This window comes from Nematostella vectensis, chromosome 4, assembly GCF_932526225.1.
Source record: "Nematostella vectensis chromosome 4, jaNemVect1.1, whole genome shotgun sequence".
Lineage (NCBI taxonomy): Eukaryota > Metazoa > Cnidaria > Anthozoa > Actiniaria > Edwardsiidae > Nematostella > Nematostella vectensis.
This window is the reverse complement of record NC_064037.1, coordinates 5,449,249-5,472,339: the sequence shown is the minus strand read 5'-3', so window position 1 is coordinate 5,472,339 and position 23,091 is coordinate 5,449,249. Positions and strand designations below refer to the sequence as shown.

Here is a 23,091-nt window from a genome sequence, read left to right as displayed (position 1 = left end):
GTGTCTTGAGCTGTGTTTGCTGATCTCTCTCCCTTGTGTGGTATTTTGAGCGTTTTATTGAGAGGGGTGATTCTGCTTTTCTCTCCTTGTTCGATTTGAGATTTGTCAAAGAACCTGTGCTATTATTTGGCTTAAGAGTAGATGCCAACACCTTGGTTGGATGCATATCTGCAAGACCATTTATCCCTTAGACTGATGCCTGAGTATCTTCATCTTGTTGTGTTTATTTTGAATTTATGAATTTTTTGGGTTGTGGGTACTTCCCAAAGCCGGTACAGGCCGGTTCAGGGGTCAATGTGTTAACTTTCCTTTTTTGATTATCCTTTTTTGGTATCCCCTTGAGACATGTGCTATTTTGTTTGGGCAATTATGCACTAGTCATTTGAAACCCCCACCCCCATGGTCCCGGAACTTTTGAACAAGAATCGGTCCCGAGGGGGTGGGGGAATTGACAGTTTTTTTTTAGTCTTACACTTGTCCCCACATACCATGGGGGCTTGGGGACAAATGAATAACATCACAAATGTACTTTGCAAAAGTCGTGTAAGTTTCTGGTTTGAGACTTTCTTCTGTAGCAAGCATTCCATGTATCAGCGTGTAGCAAGCTGCATGGCAAAATGTGCAAAAACGAATATGAATGATAACTAACGCCAAATGAAGATAATTTATTTTTCCATTATCTTGGTAATTGTTATCTTCATGGTTCTTTGTACAAATTCGCTAAAGTGTACTGGCTTTGAAAGATATAGGCTTTTTTACAGATGACTTGTTGTAGGGTTGTTGCCTATAGTTTACATCCCGAGGGGAAGGGGCTTTTGACAGCAGTTTTGTCCCGTGGGGGTGGGGGCTTTTTAGTGTAATCCCTAACGCTTCACCGGGACCATGGGGGTGGGGGTTTCAATTGACTAGTGCATTAAACAAGGACCCGCACTATAAAAGGGCCTGGACCAGGTGCACAAAAAGGCTCATTTGTCAGTAAACTGCTACGCGGTGCAGAGCTCCGGAGTTCAGTCAAGCGTGTCTTGTTTACCCACGAGAAGCGAAACCCAAACTCAACTTTTGAAGCGCTTTTTTTCTCGTTTGCTCGGTTTATTTTCTCTTTTGACTACTAACAATGAATAATAATAATAATAATAATAAAAATAAAAATAATAATAATAATAATAATAATAATAATAATAATAATAATAATAATAATAATAATAATAATAATAATAATAATAACTTTATTCACTCTGTACTTGACACAGTTTAACAATTAAAGGGAAAATAAAAATAGTACATTGAGTCTGGAATCCGTAATAACAAGTAGTTTTCGAGTTCAAATTATTAACTATAACACAACTAAAAAGTTTCACTACCGACGCAATGTTACGGCGTGTTGTCATCTTGAAATTTGAATCTTATTCAGCAGGGGGCGGAGCTAAGCCCTTTTATAGTGCGGGTCCTTGTTTAAAAGCTCCTCAGGCTTTACCTCAACCTCTTCAAGCAAATTTCTGCGCTCTTCTAGTTTTGTTTTTGAATAATCATACTGTTCTGTGGCCCAGTCTTGCAATTTGTTTTTCGAAAAAGTTTGTCAATGTTGTCTTTCATTTCTTCCTCCTTTTTCTCTAGCTCAGGCATTATCTTCTCTAATTTTTTACGACTTCAGGATAAAACATCTATGTGATTGAATACTTGTAGAATGCATTATTGGACTTCCACGCGGCAATATTGTAAATCAGTAACGTGTCAAAACTAAAACGTGTGTGTGTACGCAGAAGTTTAAAAATGGGAAACTAAAAAAAAGGTCATATGATCACTGCCATTCACAACAAAAAGTAGATGACCCGCACATGTGTTTCCATATGTTATGGTAACCCCCCCTTGATAGTGCAGAATTTAAGCTAACCCCCTTCCCCCTGGCATAAATAGTCAATGGTCCCTTAATCTCATTTTTTGTGCGTCTGTCCTCTAATAGATGCACGGAAGACTTCACAGCGAGTCATGGACAACAGTCACACAACTCGACGGCGTCTCGTTGCGTAAGAGCCCGAAGCAGACGCTCTCGCTCATACGATCACTTCCATCTCCGTGTTCTCTCTTAGAATAAAAACGCCAACGCGTCTCCTTGCGTTATACTATTTTGTCTTTATTATGTGCACGAAACTTTTTTTATTTCCAAAATGAACTCGCGATTTTTTTTAGAACGGTCTTCCTGTGGTCTTTTTAAAAAGCGTGGGTCTACTACCAAGCGCATGCGTTGTAACGCTATTCTTGTTCGACGTGGCGTTTGGACAAAGAAGTTACTTGAATTTGGTGGAAAACTGTGAAGAAAAACTCGGATTTTAACCAAATTCCAGCCTTACTATGGCGTCCATACGGCTATTGCCTTCTTGTATAGTACTTATGTTTCTCGCTAGGTCATCACTTTGTTATTTTATCACTATAGACGCTCATGGGGAGGAGTGTTTTCATGATAAAGTCACGTCCGGCACCAAAATGGGACTTATTTTCGAGGTGGCCGAAGGTGGATTTTTGGACATTGATGTAAAGGTAACACATCATCGACTGTCTTTATCATTTTTTAAACCTTTGCTTTTCTGTGCAGCGAAATAAAGAGAGAACATTGGTGAGTGGCTCAGACAAGATATATCTCTGAACTTTTGGAGTATTGTTGTTTTGTATGCAGCCGGCTTGATTACGCATCTGAGGCTTTGTGACTATCCGTTTTGAAGTAATATATATATATATTTTAGTATATAAGTATGAGCATGCATTGATCACGAATCCATTGATTCATGTTAGTATGAAATGGTTGGGTGATCAGCTACAGTACCAATTGAAAGAAAAGTATTACCACTCTCAACTGGAATTTCTCATTTACTTGCCTTAGTAACTGATGTAATATAAGAGTCTTGTAATACACTTTGTACTATATAATATCCAGCAGAAATAAACCAAAATTATATTTTTTCGCAGATTATAGGGCCAGACCAAAAGGTCATATATTCAGGAGAAAGAGAGACTAGTGGGAAATACACATTTGCCGCACATATGGATGGCACTTATAACTACTGCTTTAGCAACAAGATGTCGACAATGACACCAAAAGTGCTCAAGTTCTCTATGGATATTGGAGAGGCACCAAAAGATACAAGCAAGGAGGACAGTAAGTTTGTCCCCTTTCAACCGAATCAAACTCATTCTCTGGTGACATCTGGGAATAGTTGCTTTAACTGTGTATAAAGCTAAGATCCTGATTATAACAACATTAACTATTAGGTTAGTCCTATTCTTTCAACTGAGGAGTGCGCAGGGCTGAGAGACCCCCTATAATTTAGAGTAGATAGGTAATTCTTCAAATGCAAATGTTGTACTGTATATTGACATGGCAGATTGAGTCAGAGATTTGTTTATTTGGGTTGTATTACTATTGTAATCTGAGAACTTACTATTGTAAAGTTTAGTTGCCATCATAATGTTGATATTGTGTAATTTAAGCATGTACTGAGTTTCTAGTATACATTCTAAATTCTTGATGTTCTTTTTACAGACGCAGGGCATGATAAGCTTAGTGAGATGGTTAGCCAGCTGTCAGAAGCCATGACTGGCGTCAAGCATGAGCAAGAGTACATGGAGGTCAGGGAGAGAATCCATAGATCAAGTAAGTCTTCCTCCTACCTACATTATATCCTACTCAGATAAGAAATATTAACAGTCATTCACAATGAGCCACCAAAAATATTACCTGTCATTAGTTAAAAACAAAAGAAAAGTAATTACCCACCAAAATTCATACACATTCCTCGTGCATTTTTGAGTTTTATAAAATAATTTCAGGAGTTTTTTTCATTTTTATTTTTGTTCAATGCAAATTCCATATAAAAATAAATGTATTGTGAAAAATGCTGTAAGTGTGTCAACTTTTTCTTGTTTACCTGATCTTTTAAAAGTTTGTATTATTTTAGCTTTATACCTACATTTAACCTATAAACATCTTAAGGACCTAGTGTTTAACAGGTAACATTATTAAAGCTCCTAACCCTAAACTTATTTAATCCACAGTCAATGACAACACAAACAGCCGAGTGGTGTGGTGGTCGTTCTTCGAGTCTCTTGTTCTTGTTGCCATGACATTGGGTCAGGTGTACTACCTCAAGAGGTTCTTTGAAGTGCGAAGAGTAGTCTAAAGAACCACACAAGATCTTTAACTCTCTAGACAATATTTATCAGCTGTTGTTTGGTTGTTAACCAGAAGATTATCTACGGCACTTGTGACAACCATACAACTTCATGGTTCGAGCTTCTTCACAAAGCTGATAACTTACAAATTTAAGTAAATTTTCAAAATACCAATCCATACACTAGTGTACCTCCAGAGAATTCTATTCAAATGAACATCAAGATGTTAGGTTGAACTTGGAGATATAATTGGGGGATATAACACTTGAGAGTTTAATCACCCTAAAGCTTTACAAAAGTTGTATGTACAACCATTTACTTAGTCTGTAAATATGCTACCTTGGCTTTTCTCCTTAATATTATTGTATCTTCCCATAAGTGATTAACTTTTAGGCCAGTTTCAGGCATATTAAGGTAAATAATTACTTACAGCTGTTAGCATGAGTTTTCTCAGAAAATGTTAAAATGTCACACTTTTTTTTCCGGCTCTTTGGATCAAAAAGAAAAGGATCCATGGAACACACTTTGGTTTGTTGTTTTTGTCCAAGCAACTCAAATTTATCAAAATAAACATTCAGTGATTTTCTTTTCTCTTTTATTTAATGTACTTCAAACACAATATTATTATACAAGGAGATATGATCTGAAGAGTAAGTTTGCATATAAAAAAGGACCATATTTGCAAGTATCCTTCTGTATTCCTCTTTTTGAACCAAAAACTGGTTTACGAACACGACTATTTGGGCTTTTTGTATTTACCCCTTTTTGAACCTTTATACATTGATACACAAATATTATTACTGTAGGTCACTGCCATTTTCAATGCAAACTGCCATTTTAAGGGGAGCTATTGTCAGCAATTCCTAACTGATAAACATTGTTCTGGCTTTTATCATTTAAACTAATTGAATTTTGCTTGAGCTTTTTGATTGGCCAGTGAGAGATGTGGCAACCAGAAGGTGATTTGGCAATTGTAAATCGTCTGCGAGAGTAGCAGAATATTATAACTGCATTTAAGTTTTATGCATCAGAGGTTGAGGTAACTACTTAAGAGTTACTTGAGAGTAAATAGAGGTGCTACTACACTCAATATACATTTTGGGAACAGTTAACCTTGTTTTTTTTGTGCTAGTCCAAGTTTCTGTAATTTCAAAAAAATTATTTCACTTCTGCATTGGCAGAAAGCCTGGGATATATTGGCTGACTGACTGTGGATAGATCCTTAGATAATAGCCTGCAAGTCAGTGTCACTTATTTTGACGTGGACAAACAAAGTAGTGCCAGGAAGTGGCAGACCAGACATGTCCAACAACTGGATCTGCCGATAGCCCTCCATCAGAGATTCAAATGGGATAACAACCTGCCCCAGAAAATCATCAAATCCATAGTCCTCATCATATACCACAAATTGGACCATTGCCAGCTCTGGGACATGAACAATTGTCTGGAACTCTTCATTCCAGACAGGGTTTAAGGTGGTGTCGGTAAGGCCATGTGTGGTAAATGTTGCCTTGTCAGCAGGTACACCATGAACTTCTACCTGGACGTAGGGGTCAGGTTCATCTCGGACCAAAGACCAGGACTCTTCTATTTCCAGCAGTTGAAAGGCACTGATAACTGTCAGCTGGAGGCGTTTGGGTTGAATACCTGAAAGTAAAAATATTTCTTATTATGGGTACAAAAATAAAGGCTTAGCCAGCTCTCTTTTTGTGTTTATTCCATTGAATCCTTTGGCACTGGGAAATGAAGTGCACTGGATCTGCTTGTGTGCATATAACCTTTGTATAACCCAAGTCATATAATTTCCAGATAATACCAAATGACAGCTGGCTACCAGGTTAATAAGAATAGGGATGGAGCTAAACTATTTCATCTTTATTCTATTCCTATGCCCTATTCCTGTTGTGTTAACATTCAATGTAAGAGTGAAACACACCTGGGAATTTTCCATCCTGTGGGTCAGGATCAAATGTCAACTCTGGGTCACGGAGGAATTTTGGCTTGAGAACATATCCTGTGTTCCCATTCTGTCTGAACTTGCCATAATGTAGTTGCATTTCCTCTGAATTTGTCTGATGGTTTAATGCAACAATCTGACATCCAACAGTCCAAGGTTTAATTGGGTCGTAGTTACTTGAATCAACCCTTAGGTTGCCAGGGTAAATTCTACTTATCTGATGCTTGTTGAATTCTACAAATTCAGATGCACTTTTATCCAGGAAATACAGCATTTCACTCTCAACAAAAGAATGTGTTTGTGAAAAGTGACCCATTTCCATAGACTCAATGAAACTCTTGAATTTTTCATTAGAGATGTAGTTGATAAGCTGTGATAATTCATCAGCAACATGTTCCTTGGCTCTAGACCAGCTCATTTTCCTGCGTCTACTTCTTGGGCTGGATTGTGGACTCAGCTTTTGGCCCAGACTAGCCACTGATAGATGGTCATCAAGAGATTTGGGTGTATCTTGTCCAGCTAATGTTCTATTGTTGTTAGATACCTTACTCCCTCGAAAGTCTGTCTCTTGCACTGATCTTTCGATTTGAACTTTTCTGTCAAATGAATCAATCTCTTTGTCCATTTCCTTATCATCAACTATGCTTTTTCCCGTCTTTCCTCTGACCAGAATCTTGTTCAGGAAAAACTTTGGGGAGGGTAGGGCATCCAAAGTGAAGTCAACAGGGGTGGTGTAGAGCAGACTGCCAAGGATCCCTTTCAAATGTTCAGCCATTTTTATCTGGAACTGCACAGAGCAGTGATTCTCCAGAGACACTATGACAGGGTAAGGTGATACCTTAAATGCACTCTCTTTAATTGCCTGCACAATATCCTTGAATAGGACCTTGGATGTTAGGGTGTGGCCGTGGTATACTATAGGCTCCTCATCGTCCCCATCCCAGCAATCCAGCTCAACACACCGACACCCCCTCTCCAGGACATCTCGATATGCCTGCACGCTGGAGCTCCCCTTCAACTGATGTCCAAGCAAATAGGTGTTGTGTGACGACGCTATGAAGTAGTGCGAAAGGGGTTGATTCATGTCTTGGTAGATTTTCTCATGAGCAGGGTTAAAAAGACTAGCATGTTGAGAGTTAATAAAAGACAAAAAACCATCTATTCCCAGCTGTAACTGTGCTTTCCCTCGTTGAGAAACCTCGAATTTCTTGATTAATTCCTTGCATGTCTTGTGCGTGACGTCAAAGCGTTGATCCTTCGTCATGAAATCCTCAAGATCATCGACCGTGACCCAGGCTCCATTCGATGACACGTTTCTAAACAACAGATCGACTTCCTTTCGTTTCGAAATGAACTTGTAAAACTCAATAAAGTCTTCCTTATTAAATGTGAAATCCTCTGGGCGTTCTTTTCGCTTGTTCATCCGGAGGAAGTCTTTCGTTTTACTTCGGAATGTTTCATTGTTTATTTTCAATGAAATGTGGGTTTTGAAAAAGTTCTGAACATCGTCGTACGGCAACTGTTCGTACTTGTCGTGGCAAACTTGCTTAAAGATCTCTCCTAGCCACAGATTTCTCCTTGCCTCGCCTTCTGCAACCTTAGCCCTGTTTTGAATGAGGCAATGAAGTCCATTAACCCAGCATGACGCGGTATCTGCCGTATTTGCCACCAAGTGAATAGCACTACAGTTTTGTTTATCTGTTGTTATAACGATTGAAAAGCAACGTTGTAAATCAAAGTTTTCAAGTGCGGCACAGTTATCAGCGATCCAACCAGGTAAGGACGACCCACTGAGTACAGATGTGATCGAATTAGCATCAAGTTCTTCTTTGCTTCTAGCTCTGTAGAAAATGGCACCAAAATCTTCCGCCAAATGGACGTTTTCTAGCTCGCTCTGCAGGTATTTTACTTCCCCGCTCTTGGATGTAAATTCGTTGACTTGAAGCATGTTTGTTTTTTTAAGTAGCGTTTGCCAGTACGGGCTCTTCATGGTTTATTCTCTTTTAGCTTGCTTTCTTTCTTAGTACAGCGAACTTGGAGTTCTGTGGATGAAGTGAGGCTCAGAGAAGCGGACAGAAAGGAAAAGTCCAATCACCATAACCCACTCACGGAATCCGATTACGTGACTAGGGACCGGAAATAGGACATTAAAGCGTCATCAGCCTTTTCAGTGTTTGCTCATCTGTATGATGGCTCTTGAAGTTCCTAACACTTGGAAGTTCGCATTTTGAATGAAAGAATCGTCAAGAGTGCTATTAGTTTTACTGCGACAGATATTTGGAGGGTTATGCAACTTGATCAGGGGTAGTGTCACGCAACACTCCCCGTCCAGGTTTGGACGCTCACTCGAATGCTTTCTTCCCCCTGCCCATATGTATTTCAGCCCGACTCAACTCGTTACTCAGTAATCAGATATAGCAAATTTGATTCTTATTTTGGATCTTTATTATTGTTTCATTTGTACAAACTATGGCACAGGTAATATTTATTTTCCTCAAACGGTCCTCCGCTAACTCGAACTGATTTATAACTTCTTAATCAGAGGTCCACGCAAACGGGGTTCTTGCCCCACTGCTTGGAAAGTAACACATTTCAGGCGCGTATACAGGGGGGTGCGCACCCCCCCTATGGCGGCCGAAAAGTGGGTCATTTCTTATTAAAAGGAATCTTCAAATGCTATGCTTTTTCCATATGATACCTATGACTGTGCAACCCCCCCACCCCCCCTCAGCCAATCCTGGGTACGCACGCGCCTGCAATTTGAGGTCTGAAGGATGTCATGTGCGTCTACAAACTTGATGCTCTATGACTACGCATAGCCTATAGTCGTCTTCCCGCGCAAAGTGAGGGGTGTGCCCCAATCACAGCACTTGTTCACCCTAGTGACCCTTCCTGGTATGGCAAAGGATTTGGAAACCAAGTATTATGCTATATAAGCATCGTGTTGCATCTTTGTGATCCACCGAATGCTTGCTACCCTGCTAGCAGAGCTTTCTTTATGTTTCTTTCGATCAGTTCACTTATCTGGTCGTGTCTCTGTTCTTTCGCAATCTCGTTTGTTCAAGAATGAGAAATAACAGAGACGCAACAAGGGGAAATGTGCTGATAGTCTACCACACTCGCAGATTGCATGCTGGGTAATTGATGCTCGCGTTCGGTCATCTGTGTTTTCGCCTCGGTTTCCGGTTCTGCGAACTTGAACCTTCACCAACAAACATCTGACCTTCCTGTAGTTCCTACAAGAAACAAAACACTAAGCTTTTCGATGGGAGCATATGATATCGTTTTGTTCACAGTAGACTAACCTGTCGGGTTTCCTGTGGTGCACATGCAATAGCCTCTTGAGCCTGCAGGTGATGCATTAGGTCAGCGACCTGCTCTTGTAGCTCTCGAACTTCCTGGAAATATATTCAGAAATTTTAAATGACATTACCCTTTACTCCCTGGGGTGGGGGCACATCTTTAAGACCACACCCCTTAACTTCTTCGAGCACTGCGTTTGAACATTTCCACTATAGGAGAACTTGAAAAAAAAATGTTTAAATTAATTATCAAGAACATAAAGACTAAGTGTCCCTTACGACATCTGACCCAAGACAACGAACAGTCACACCACAGGTTACTATGGTAATGATGTCGAGAGTACGATGAGCCACACACATGTGACGTAATGCGGTGGTTGTCACTATGGATACACCAGGAGTGGATCTAAGAAAGTGTGTGAACTAGCACCAGGCTCGTGCCCAGGATTGGCTAAGGGGGTAGGGGAGGGGGGGGGGTGCGCAGTCATAGGTACACTCTGCGCATCCCCCTTTGTACGCGCCTGAGCGGGACTCAATTTAAATGGGAAAATGTTGAGCATATTCTTGTTTGGGCGCTGCCACCCATTAGAATGCTCCCATGGGACTTAGATTAACACCAACTCATCAACAGGGAACGTATACCACGTGATACTTTTGAATAGGGACCATAAACAAGGACGACGACGACGACGACGAAGAGATCGAAAAAGATGCGTTCTTGCCCTTGGCGTCCAATTCCAAACTAGTTGCGATGGAATAGGCATGGCATTACTGCCAGGAACAGATAAAAATAAACGTGCTAAGCGCTCAATTTTAAACTAGATTCGATCAAATTAACCTATTTTTACCATGGCGAACAATGATAGTCTGGTTTTCGACGCACACATCCCCGTCCTTCCTAGACCGTGAAACTTGAGATTTTACGTTGTAGTTTACCCTCGTGCGCAGAGCTTTCTGTGTCGCTCGTTTACTTTACTTGTTGATGTGGAGCAAAGTAAACGAGCGACACAGAAAGCTCTGCGCACAAGGGTAGTTGTAGTTTGAAGGAAAACGGATGGGGTTACTTGGCAATTTCAATCGGTTTCCTCTAAACCGGTCGGTTTGGGCTACAAAACCAAATTTGTGTGTTGATTACATGTATTATTGTTGTTTGTTTGAAAGTATGAACTCTAGCTATCTTTTATAAACAAGTTTAGTCTGAAAGCTGTTTTTCGGTCCTAGCCGTTGCTCTGCTCCTGCTAAAATTCTCTATTCACTGACCATGTGCAGCCCCCGTCTTTTCACGCGTTTTTATGATAAACTGACATAGTTATCAGGAAAAGTAGCAATTACTTACTGTCGTGCGAATTTTCTCAGATTCTTGAAACTTGTTTTCAATCTCGATCACTTTCTCTTGCCATGCGGCTTGATTCTCACGCAGACACTTGTTCAGCTGAAAGAAAAGTACTTTGCCTCTCACTAACATCATTTTACCATAACTTAAAGTTCGCAGGTCCGACTTGCGTTGACAATGCTGTTTTCTTTTTATTTTGAATATTCAATACTTTCACATTTACTCAAAAAACAATATCGTAAATGTTTAAAAAAGCTGCTCTTTACGACTTCACGGTATCTATTTTGAAGTAAACAAACTCAAACACAAAGCCTACAAAATCAGTCTCGACTCTCAACTAAAGTCACGTGATATTTGCATCAACAACTTGTCCTGTATTATTTGACACTTTAAAAATATAACTGATGACGCTCTATAAAAGTAGACGCATCTTTTAGGGTATAAAATTTGACCAACCTTAAGGGGTGTTGAAGGATTTTTCCAATTCTGTTATCTCGTAGGGTATAAAATTCGACCAATTGCTAATCCTTAGGGGATGTTCGAAGATCAAGCGTACTTTGCAAGCGACCTTAGGGTTAAAATCGATTTTGCCGACGATCACCCGTTTGTTTTTATCGGAGTCCCCCCCCAGGGGGGGATATGGTGATCAAAAGCTACTCGGGTGTCATGTTTGCTCACTACAGGGCTCCCCGCCTCTAGAATTTCTGTTCTCTACAGTTGAGATGCCTGATTTGCACCACAGGGTTTCATAGCCTACGGAGGATGTTTCTCTGTCCAACACTCACCTCCTTTTCCTCCTTGAGCTCATTTACAAGCTTCCCAACTTTACCCACAACCTATAACACAACGCAGCGACATATTTTCGGTATAATACCACAGGGCAAAGGATGCTAATGTTTCAGTTTTATTTCGCCACACTGTTGAAAGAAACTACATTATACATAATTTAATAAAATAATACAACAGGGCTAAAGTAAGTTATCTTTTCAATATCAATATATTTTATTTCGCTGTTACTTATGATGGTTTCCTACGAACAAACCTGGTTGTACTTTTTCTCAAAATTGCGTTTCTCTTTCTCGCAATCTGCCAGTTTCATCTCCAACTTCTTGCATTCCTCCAGAGTTTTCTTGGAACGTTCCTCTTCCTCAGCAACCTGTAATGGTTTATTCAACATGCTCTTAGTCCAGGTCACCTGGGTAAGACTACAAATCCTGTAAATTCCAAGAATATTTTAAGAACCTGTGCTGCCGCCTCGGTCTCAATTCTTGTGACTTTTTCCTGGAAATACAGTCTCTGGTTTTCCAGCTGGTTCGTCAATAGATACGTATACTGAGTAGACAAGGATAGATAGGTATTTGCGTGGTGCTAAAAGGGGTGTCACCAGGGTGTGTAAAAAATACAATCTAAAGCAACAATAAAAAAGTTACACAAAAGCGGTTAGATTTATACCTCAAGCGTTAGTGAATCCAGCTTTTCATCATCCCCCACTTGCTAAGAAAAAAAAGGCAACTTAAAAATACAGAACAAAATCTGTAAACTGCTGCTAGTATGACAAAGCATACTTCTACTCAGCGCATCTCACGGGCGCTTGACAAAGGCGTTCAGCGGATAGATCATCGGACAAAACATGCAATGGCCGAACTCTATTACTGGGATTTTCAATATTCTTTTTACTGTCGCCAACGATTCCAGATGCATACGGTAATAGCCCTAAAACTTCCTTGTGACCTCAGATTGGTTGACGCTTTGCACTGGAAGCCATCTAAGTGAAGAAGCCTTAATGGAGTTTCTGACTTGGGATTAATAAGCGCGAGTTTGCACAATACACTTAATCGCAGTAACACTGCGAAGCTTGCTACAATCCATGTATAATATCAAGACAATTACTCTTTCTCCCGGACCAAACTCGACCAATTTGCCATCTGTCTTATTCTGTACCAGACGGTGGACATAGTTATCTGGAAAATACAAGAGCCATTGTAGAAAATGAAAATAAAAAGGAGTGGATAGTAGAAAATATCCCAAACATTTATAAGAATGGGGGTGACGCCCTAGCCCTTGCCATCTGTACCTACCTCCTGTATAGTCCCATACTCTCTGGGTCCCAAGTTGGAGTGAATATGTGTGGTTGGTATCCTCGAAATGCCTGGAAAAAAATAAGGAAACATTTATTTCCAATAAGTATTTTTTGTAGCTGCTTCAATATCGAGTAGAATAATTTTTATGATATCTAAACAGTGATTTAAAAAAAAAAGTTAGGAAGCCAAAGATTCAACACTTTTATTGTAATTTTATCTCTAAAACAATACAATACAATATCCTTTATTTTACGAGGGTGATATTTTAACAATACATATAAATAAATAAATAAATAAATAAATAAATAAATAAATAAATAAATAAATGAATGAATGAATGAATGAATGAATAAATAAATATATAAATAAATATATATAAATAAATAAATGGACAGACGGACGGACGGATGGATGGATAAATAAATAAATATATCTGTTTTTTAACAAATGGCCCTCTCTTACTATTTAGTAATAGTAAGAGAGGGCCATTTGTTAAAAAAACAGATATATTTATATTTTTAGAGGGCCATCTCTTACTATTACTAAATAAGACATGCTGATTAACCTGCACCATAATTATGCTTGGTTTGAGCAAATGCTAGCGAGAAATCTAAAAAAAAGAAACTCACATTTTTTCACAGCTTCTCAGGTAAGTCCAACCCAGCCTCCTTTTCTTTGTGCAACAGAAATCCCAGCATCACAAACAAACAACAGGCTGAGTCTATATGCAAGCTACATACCGATAGGCGTGTGAACTCTGGTACCGCCCACATCCGATATGCCCACAGATGAGACAGATCCACAAGCTCTAAAGAAAAACAATGCCAAGTAAATTCAAATAAAAGACCTAGCACAAGAAGAAGGGGGTGATTGTCCTATCTCTTAGGGTATAAAATTTGGACCAACTGCTATCCCTTAGGGGGTGTTGAAGATTTTTTTTCCGATTCTGCTATCTCTTAGGGTTAAAAATTCCTTCTACCACACCCAATGTGCTTTCTTTTAGGAGTAAGAATTTCTGTTGACCACACCCAAAGTGCCATCCCTTAGGGTTAAAATAGATTTTGCTGACACCCCCATCTGTTCTTATCGGAGTCCCTCCCCGGGACATGGTCATGGAATGTTTTCATAGGGAGCTCTCGCCTGTGGCTGGGTAAATTTTGAATGGTTTCTGAGCTGTGCAATGTTTATATTCAAAGTTTGTATGGGTCTCATCTACTTGTCTATATAATTACCTCTCTAGAGTCACACATAAAGCACTTATTTTCTGTTGTAGTCTCAGGAGTCTGAAGATATCTGCATACTGGGCAGCTACAAAATAATAACATCAAGTCAACAGTAATCATCAAGTAAAAAAATAGTCATACTTCTTCCATTGAAACATGTGTAGCCCCTGCCCTGTTAGTTAGCAGATTTTCCAATTACCTTCTAATTAACTGCATGCTTTAAAAAATGATAAAGTCCATAACAGGTATTAAAGACACTGCTGATAATCATTAATCTGATCTGTGCCATATTGAACAATTCTGCTTCATCGTCATCATCATGGCCAAATTTTGACTGATGAATTTGAAATCAGGACTTAGAAAAGGGCCTGCTACATAGAGTGTGTGTATAATGGAAGCCTATTATTTGGAAATTACATTGTAACCATCATTTGATACTTACGTGGTGTCTGACCATTTTGACAAACAGCTACCATGGAAAGAGTGATTACAAAGAATCGTCAGGACCCCCTCAACAGATTCATCCTAAAAGGTGAACACAATAAAAACATACTCCTTTCTTCTAGATTTTTTTAGATTAAATATAAACATTCAATGAGAAATACAAAAGGCAAATTATGGTCAAATCCCCACTAATGCAGCTCTAATTGTGGAGATCTTCTTAAATACCTGTTTTGACTTTAAACTGCTAAAATATATTTTCTGGTAAACCTTCAGTTCAAATTGCACAAATTCTAGTTTTGACTTACAAACAGATATTATATGAACACTTTTTTACTCAGGGAGTGGTCATTTATTACTGGGGGTGGGGGTGGGGTGGGCTGGCAATTTTGCAAAACACTGGGCTCAAACATTTTGCCCCCCCCCTCAAATCCAACCCCAAAAAATTGTGACCCCCCTAGACCGGACGCCCAAAAATTTGCGACCCCCTCCCCCACCACCACCAACACCTCCACATTTTTATATTCGATAAAACCACAGAAACTTGATATACATAAGGAGTTTAGCTGAATATAACCTTTACTAAAATATAGATAAGTCTAGCATGGCAATTTTGTCCTATTTAATTTATTTATTATTTAATTTATGTACCTTTACTTTCGCTAGTTTAAGAGTGCACAGAGATAAACAACTGATTTGAATGGGCAGCTTTGTCTGTCAACCATGAGACGGTTTCTCAAAATTTATTTATATAAAGACAAGACTAGTATTGGACTAGCATGTCGTTTGCTTAATACTTTTATTTGACATTCCTTTATACAGACAGTTTTACTAAAACAGCCGCCTTTTCAAATAGAGTGGTTTTCAAAATTCCATGCAACAAAATGTAATTATTAAAGTGTAATAGTCAAGCCGGAACTAAATAAACTTAATAGTATTTTCACGGGTTTTTGAAAACCACTCTTAACCACTTTGACTCTTTCTCTAAAAGCAAGTATTTTGTATGAATATTCTTGTTTGGACAACACGTTGTCAGCTAACAAGAGAGGGGGGGTACCATACCATTCTTTCCAAGCAGACAGGACATTTTGGGAGCTCTGTAAGGCCAGGGCATGCAAGACTTGCACCCTACAACAAGTCATGTAAGGGAATAATTAAAGTAGATTAGCCAAGTTTTTCTTAAGAACAAATACCATGTCTAGTCAGGTGTCTTTATTTACCTCTGAGGACTTGACAATCTCGACTTTGGCTACATACACAAGGTGGCACACCTGTGAGATGGACAAAAGATAGCTACCCTAAAGGCTCTAGTAAGCCCCCAGACTCTATTTATTTTTCTCAAAGAGGGTGGGGGCATATTGGAGAGGGGGGATGCAGAGAAAGAGGGCTTGTTTCAAAACCTCCATTTAGGCACTACTATAGGCATTTATGGCCTTTACAAAAGTCTTACAGATGCTATACCTTGATGTATATTATGCTTGTATTCTATATAAATAATAATATTTGGTGGCAAGGATCACTTGCACTCTTGGAATATGTATCTTTAAGGAGGAGGGGGTTATGGTTCAAATCATCAATCAAGAACCGTAAGCTCAGTATCAAGGTATGGCAGAAAAAGTTAAGACAATGTGAAAGAGCATTTAATGTAGTATTAGGTATTAGTTCAGTGTCAATTTATTAAATGTTCAGACAAACAAAACCTGTGACACACCTCTTCTTCAAAGGAATTATATTGCTGTCCATTAAAGGTATTGTAGAATTCATCTGCAAGTTCCTAGAAGGTAAAATATCCTTTAATATTTGGCAACAGTGAAGTTATTTTCTCTAAAAATAAGATTGAAATAATTTTCTTTCAATCACAACAGCGAGTTTGGGGCCTTGTGTGTAATGTAGAATAATGTGCATAGTCTGGATTTGCAGAGGAGATGGGCAGGCATTCATTAAGAAATAAAATATTCTTTGCCTCCTTTGAGTTTTGAAAACTGAGGTATTTTTGTTTGGGAGAATTCGAGAGCAGGTCAGTGGAGCACGAGACCGCAGGTAGAGTGCACCACATCTGCTCGAGAATTCCCAAAACAAACAATGAAGTTTTTAAAACTCAATGAAGGCACAAAAAGAATGTTTTATTTCTTTTATAAAAATATTTCTAATTTCATATGCAAAAGACAGAGCGCAAAAACAAAACAAAACAAAAAACTTCACAGCAGCGTGCGCTCATGGCGTCATTCCAGTGCACGTCAGCGCATGCCCAGAAAACAGTTTGAAAAACTGGCTTCAAATTCCAAGCAATATTTACTTCATAGTTTGGTTTTTCATCTATTTGGACTTATTTTGCAATTTCCTATCTACCTGGGACACATTTTTCTTCCGAAGAATATTTTTTTTAGGGTTCAAAGGTAAAAGTTAGTCGGAATTCACAGGGTTGTTGACTGATGATGCACAAATTCTCTTTACACATTTTTTTTCTGCGTCATTGCATGACTATCATGTAATGATAGTGACCAATCCCACCAATCAGAGTGCCTGTACTATCTTAATTTAGAATATCATATGAAAAATGACTAACATTTGGCAAGGAATACAAGGAAGGAAGTCAGGGGGGGTTGCATGTGCCCCCTACACCCTCCCCAAAACAAAGCCAAACTAAGAACGTGCCTGGTTCTTAAACTTGATTAAAGCCATGTACTGATTTGGAGATGCATCTCTTATTATCTTGATGTTTTCTATAAACTCTCTGAAAAAGAGAAAGAGAAGTAGAAGAGAAAATCTTTACTAAGAAGGTATTCTTTTCAGGCCCGTACCCAGGGGGGGGACAAAACTATAAAGCATTAGCTAGATCACTCTGGTACGTAGCCAAATCTGACAATAAACGTCCTATGGAGATAATGCAAAGGCATAAAGAAATCGCTTTTTGTTCCATCGGGGATGGTCAGATTTTTATCAGAGAGAACTTATTCCCTCCCTCCCATCCCGGAAAAATTGGGGTCCACTTTTTCGGATTTTGCACCCCCTAACCCCCCCCCCCCCCTCCAAAGAAAAATCATGGGTACGGGCCTGCTTTTAACTCACTCTGACGGGGCAACAAACTGGAGTAGATCAATGCATGTCAGTTTGGCGGGAACTGCAAGCATGCATATAGTTTGACTTCTGGAGATCCCTTGGTTCAAAGAAGTCATCTCACTGAAAAAAAAAACATACATTAAATTGTCTATTCTAGATCAGTATAATAAACACTACAAGAAAAGAGATACTCAGGCATCAGTCTAAAGGATAAATGATCTTGAAGTCATGCATGATAGGAACTACTTTTCAAGCAAAATAATACCTCAGGTTCTTAGATAAGTTTTTAATCGAACAAGGAAAGCAGTAGAATTGATTCTCTCAACAAAACACACAAAATACCACACAGGGAAGAACAGCATGTGAGATGGAAAATTAGAGCGAAAGCACTGTTGGAAATTTTTGATACTGCTGACAAGGAACAGCAGTGTTTCCCTTTGACAGGCTGTAAAAAAATCAGAATAGGGGGTAAGTATCTGTTTTCAGTCTTTGTTAATTTTTGGAAAATTCAGCTCAAATAGCTGGGGGTCAATGGGTTAACTGTACCTAAATGAAATAAATTTTGTGACAAATTACTTACTTGTTTTTGTAGATGTGTAGAAACCCTTTGACAGTCTCAACAGATGGGTTTCCAGAGAAAAATCCAATTTTTCCCATCCACTTGGACTTTTTATTGGTAGCATCTGTTTCTGTATTATCCTCACTTTGGGAAACCTCTGTCTTATCAGAATCTAAAAATGTGAATGAATGTGCATGCAATAAAAAATGGAAAGCTTTATTCATACTAGATCAAGCAAGGTCAAATATGAATCATAAGTGAAACTTGCTGAGGTTAGTTCTTACTCTGCTGCTCACTAGATTGAGTGAATTGGCAGGACCAGCCTTCCCACAACAAATTGATTTCATCAAAGATGCCATATGTACAATCCACCCACCTCTTGAAAGGGTTTCAATTTTGATATCCTGGTTTGACCTTCCTCCTATATTGATCTCCAGCACACCACTGGCTGAAGTTCCTTTCTCTGCGTTCTCTGCTGGGCTACCTGTGGAGTGTGTGCCCTCTACACCCTTGCGATCACTACTTTTTTGTTTTCGGCTTTCTTTATCATAGTGGCCATCTGATGACATAACTGAGCTAATGGTGAAACCTGGAGCTTTATAAAAGAGAGAAGACAAAATCATGAATTACTGAGGCCAAACCCTAACCCAAAACATTGCTTGCTTAACAAAGAAAACCCTATAAACCCATTTTATGGTGTACAAATAGAGTGCTCTCTCTAAAAAACATTTTTTTGCTGTGTATGTAAAAATATCAAGGCGAGATTTCTTCATTGAGGTCTTTAATTACCACTTATGGAATTTATCACTTTGTAAACATGCAGTGAATCAGAAGGTATTTGGAAAATCGGCTAACTAACAGTGCAGGGGCTGCACTGTTGACTTGATGTTTTTATTTTTTGACTTGATGATTACTGTTGACTTGATGTTATTATTTTTTGACTTGATGATTACTGTTGACTTGATGTTATTATTTTTTGACTTGATGATTACTGGTGACTTGATGTTATTATTTTTTGACTTGATGATTACTGTTGACTTGATGTTATTATTTTTTGACTAGATGATTAATGTTGACTTGATGTTATTATTTTTTGACTTGATGATTACTGTTGACTTGATATTATTATTTTTTGACTTGATGATTACTGTTGACTTGATATTATTATTTTTTGACTTGATGTTATTATTTTTTGACTTGTTGATTACTGTTGACTTGATGTTATTATTTTGCAGCTGCCCAGTATGCAGCTATTTTCAGACCAATGAGACTACAACAGAAAATAAGTGCTTTATGTGTGACTCTAGAGAGGTAATTATATAGACAAGTAGATTAGATCCATACTAACTTAACCTTTGAATATAAACATTTCACAGCTCAGAAACCATTCAAAATTTACCCAGCCACAGACAAGAGCTCCCTATAAGCATATTCTATGACCTAGTCCCAGGGAAGGACTCTGATAAAAACAGACAGGGGTGATAGTCTGCAAAATAAATTTTAACCCTAAGGGATAGCCCTTTGGGTGTGGTCAACAGAAATTCTTACAACCTGAAAATCCAGAGCCAACCCTACATATGTGGTGTAAAATGTCTTAATCTGTCCCTAGAGAATTTGTTCAGTCTGTAACATGAGGCATGGAACTGTACAGGTTCAACAAGTACAGGTGATTAAGAGTTGGTTCCCCTCAGTTTTCGAGACACACTGTGGAAGTTAGGCTTTGGGCAGGAGGTTTTATCTTATGAGACTTCGCTCTTGTGAAAACTTGATAAGAGTCGTGTATAGATGTTTTTAATGTGAAAATTAGGACCTTGCCTTTATGAAAATTAAGACCATGTCTCTATCAAAAACAGTCTTTAGAATAGTTGTTGTTGAATATGTCAATTCTGAAACTAGAAGTATAATTCTCAGCAACCTAGGCTTAGAAAAAAAGGAAAACAAGAGGTAAAAAGGAATCAAATGTCAACATAAGTTCGAATACAGCTACATTTTATTTTCAATCAGTAGGCATGGCGGAACATGAATGAATGGTCGTGAAGTCATTGATTCACTTATCTCACCTGTGAATTGAAACCCTTGTGGAGCCTCACAATCATCCGAAAGCTCAAGTCTGATTACGACTAGAGAGACAGACATCTATTTCACTATACAGCAGCATTAACGAATTGCTTGTTATTTTTTTTACATTTTTGTAAATTTCTTTTCGTTTTTTTTGTTGACTTCAAGTGCATTCTAACGCGCCCACGGTCCGCTAGTCAGCAAAGCAACAAAGTGAGTAACAGCTCACGAAAAGTTGTCCCCAGACTCTCACAACGAGCGCGCGTCCAGCATGGCGGCAAAAACTGACAATGTTGTTGTGTTTGGCGCGCTTCCAAATGAGCTATTAATTATAGCTCACTCGGACGCGCAGCTATTAGGTAATTTGCATGGCAGGTGCGAGCTTACGATAACGACGATAAAGGAAAGCGGTATTTGGTCATCATTGATGGAATCCAGAGGTAAATTCTTTTCACGGCACGGTAAGGCGTGGAGAACCTGAGAACGATAGTGAAAGTGAAAGTGAAAGAATGTGTTAAAAAATTTTCTGGAATCTGCTTCCCATGGGAATCACACTCCTATTTTTCAAAAAGAGCGACAGAGGCGAATAAGCAAGCAGAGCAGCCGACTCATAACTATAACAAAGATGGCAGGATACAAGCAAGCGTTCCTTCTCTTTGCTATCTTCCTTGCTGTGTTTTTTACAACAGTAAGTTTTCCCGACGCCACCAGGAACGCTTATCGGGTTACCGAGCAAGGACTGCCAAAAGTTGCTGAATTTGCGATGGACGCCGCTGTCAAGTTTCGTGATTACTGCGCCAATGATCTAAACACTGATGTGACCAAGATGATGGTGTTTGTATACAAAGTGGCGGTAGCTACAGGTCGAGTTATCGGACCGATAGGACAGAAAGTAGGGTTGCAAATATGGAATTGGCTGGTTTGTATTCACGACAACGCCATGTCCTATACAGAAGACACACTGCAGCAGATCCTTGGGAAAGAAGGTATATGAAAAAATTCCAGGTGTGTTCATAGGATTTTCTGGGGGGAGGGAAGTACGGGGTGCACAGTAAAAGGTACCATATGGATAAAAGATACTTAGTTTTTGACGATTATGTACACCTCCTGTGTATGTGCCTGTATTCTTCCCACTGTTATGCTATGAATACCAGGATATCATACAGTTCTTCTGTCCACAGATTATTGGACCCCAGATGTGATAAGCCCTGGTCGACACAAGCTACTCTCCCTTATCCTGCTAAGTTTGTGGATTCTCACAGGAATTCTGTCTATCTCACGTATGTCATACAACAAATTTTTCCTGGTCATGTCTGGCACTTTTCTCCTGCATGCAGTGTTTGGCCCTGTCTGGTGTGTGCGACGCATGGCATTTGTTATCGGCCTGTGTATGTGGGCAGGTTCGGCAGCAGCTAATAAGCCCATTCCTGCTGCTGTCACTATCCTCATCATCTTCCTGCTGACAGGGATTCGCAAATGGAGGAAGGGCATCGCCAAGGCCAAGAGTGCTGCGGATTTGTTGATGTTTAACAAAACTATGGAGCAGAGAATGGAAAACTTAGAGAGAAAGCTAGACATTGTGCTGGCAAAAGTAGAATTCCTTGTTGACAAAGTTCCTGATAGAGGCTGCCGACATGCATGAGACATGAATTTATTAATAGGCAGACTTTCAAATGACCAGAAAGTGTTGTGTAGATTAATTTGCTCTTAGTGTTATCCATCAATATGCACTGTGGAGTTGACTTTCAAATCAATGATTTGGGCCGTTATACCATGTTGACTTGATGTTTGTAAGACAACCAATAGTAGTCCTTTGCAGGAGATCATAAGGCTGAAGCCCATTGTGTTTTCCTATCAGCAGACAGATAATACATAATGTAAATATAAGCAGCATGCTTAGTGTGATTTTTCGTGATATTTCACAGGATAAAGTCCAGAGAAGAAATTCACTGACTTTGCAGTGTTCAAATTGGCATTCTTAGCTCCAGATCAAAATGCACACAATAAATTACCTTCTTATCTACCGAAAAGGTGTCAACTGGAACACAAGCAGGTTGAGGTCCAGACCTGAACAAGTGTCTGCAGTATACAACATACCATCAGACAGACAGCTTAGAGAGTGTTCATTATTTATGGCCGGGGGGTGGGGGGGTGGGCGGTTTTCAGTGCCCCCCCCCCCTTTGTTGACCCCCTCCTCTTTAAAAATCCACAAAACTACATTTATAATAAGAAATATAGATATGTATAAACAAATCATGCATTAAAAACAACAACAAAATAATATTTCTTATTGTTATAAGTCAAATGTGGCCTTGTGGCATTTTGAAACAGTAAAGAATATGTATCTATATCTATCTTTGCATGCCATATCACTAGTCCACATCACGCAGGACCATTTTATATTTTACTGCATTGGACTGTTCTAATAAAAGATAAAATCGTCCTGTGTCATTGGTATCTAATAGATCTCCCAGATCTGGTACTCGCGGGGGCGTCCAAAGCAAAGGTATCCGAGTCAGACTTTTAACACATTGACATTATCTAATAACCTGCCGTACTAGATTCCTAGTATATTTTACAAATGCATATATTTCGGTTGTTGTTTTTTATTGATCCTATAGGTCAAGCTTATGAACTACTATCAATTAATAAACTGTTGAATTTGTCATTTGTGGGAAAGCGTTAACGGCTCTACAGCAGTCAATGCTAGGAAACAGCTTTTCATGCATTTTGATTAATCATTTCAATAATAACAAATAAAAAGTTACCTACTTTTAAAGGAATGAAACTTTTTTGACCCCCCTTCAACCACATGGAAACTTTTATGACCCCCCATCAATGTACCCAAAACTTTTTTAATCCCCCTATGTGGGAACCGGTCCCCCCTCGGCCATAAATAATGAACATAATGAA

General features: G+C 39.0%; 4 protein-coding genes and 1 long non-coding RNA gene across 5 annotated transcripts; 3 read left to right on the top strand and 2 right to left on the bottom strand.

Annotated features, from left to right (window-relative positions):
* The first annotated feature begins 2,241 nt into the window (after positions 1 to 2,241).
* LOC5502470 (transmembrane emp24 domain-containing protein) lies at positions 2,242 to 4,750 on the top strand. Its single transcript, XM_001623597.3, has 4 exons — positions 2,242 to 2,535; positions 2,962 to 3,151; positions 3,536 to 3,646; positions 4,048 to 4,750. The coding sequence occupies exons 1-4, from the start codon at positions 2,350 to 2,352 to the stop codon at positions 4,170 to 4,172; spliced, it is 612 nt and encodes a 203-aa protein (XP_001623647.1). The 5' UTR covers positions 2,242 to 2,349; the 3' UTR covers positions 4,173 to 4,750.
* On the bottom strand, positions 4,743 to 8,146 carry LOC5502480 (1-phosphatidylinositol 4,5-bisphosphate phosphodiesterase delta-4). The gene is made up of 2 exons (XM_032370730.2): positions 6,101 to 8,146; positions 4,743 to 5,811 (listed from the first exon to the last, which is right to left on the bottom strand). Exons 1-2 carry the CDS (start codon positions 8,109 to 8,111, stop codon positions 5,387 to 5,389), a joined length of 2,436 nt encoding a protein of 811 aa, XP_032226621.1. The 5' UTR covers positions 8,112 to 8,146; the 3' UTR covers positions 4,743 to 5,386.
* Positions 7,887 to 8,287, top strand: LOC116609908. Its single transcript, XR_004293190.1, has 2 exons — positions 7,887 to 8,021; positions 8,146 to 8,287. It is a non-coding gene; the product is annotated as an uncharacterized LOC116609908 (long non-coding RNA).
* Positions 8,288 to 8,543: 256 nt separating this feature from the next.
* Positions 8,544 to 20,398, bottom strand: LOC5502471 (BRCA1-associated protein). The gene is made up of 20 exons (XM_032370733.2): positions 20,181 to 20,398; positions 18,497 to 18,715; positions 18,142 to 18,292; positions 17,571 to 17,681; positions 17,157 to 17,235; positions 16,213 to 16,275; positions 15,722 to 15,772; positions 15,564 to 15,629; positions 14,503 to 14,585; positions 14,070 to 14,145; positions 13,578 to 13,645; positions 12,835 to 12,905; positions 12,647 to 12,717; positions 12,209 to 12,250; positions 11,999 to 12,088; positions 11,799 to 11,912; positions 11,542 to 11,592; positions 10,760 to 10,855; positions 9,427 to 9,519; positions 8,544 to 9,357 (listed from the first exon to the last, which is right to left on the bottom strand). The coding sequence occupies exons 1-20, from the start codon at positions 20,254 to 20,256 to the stop codon at positions 9,280 to 9,282; spliced, it is 1,749 nt and encodes a 582-aa protein (XP_032226624.1). The 5' UTR covers positions 20,257 to 20,398; the 3' UTR covers positions 8,544 to 9,279.
* Positions 20,399 to 20,431: 33 nt separating this feature from the next.
* Positions 20,432 to 22,846, top strand: LOC5502472. Its single transcript, XM_032370735.2, has 2 exons — positions 20,432 to 21,164; positions 21,360 to 22,846. Exons 1-2 carry the CDS (start codon positions 20,804 to 20,806, stop codon positions 21,818 to 21,820), a joined length of 822 nt encoding a protein of 273 aa, XP_032226626.1. The 5' UTR covers positions 20,432 to 20,803; the 3' UTR covers positions 21,821 to 22,846.
* The last annotated feature ends 245 nt before the right edge of the window (positions 22,847 to 23,091 follow it).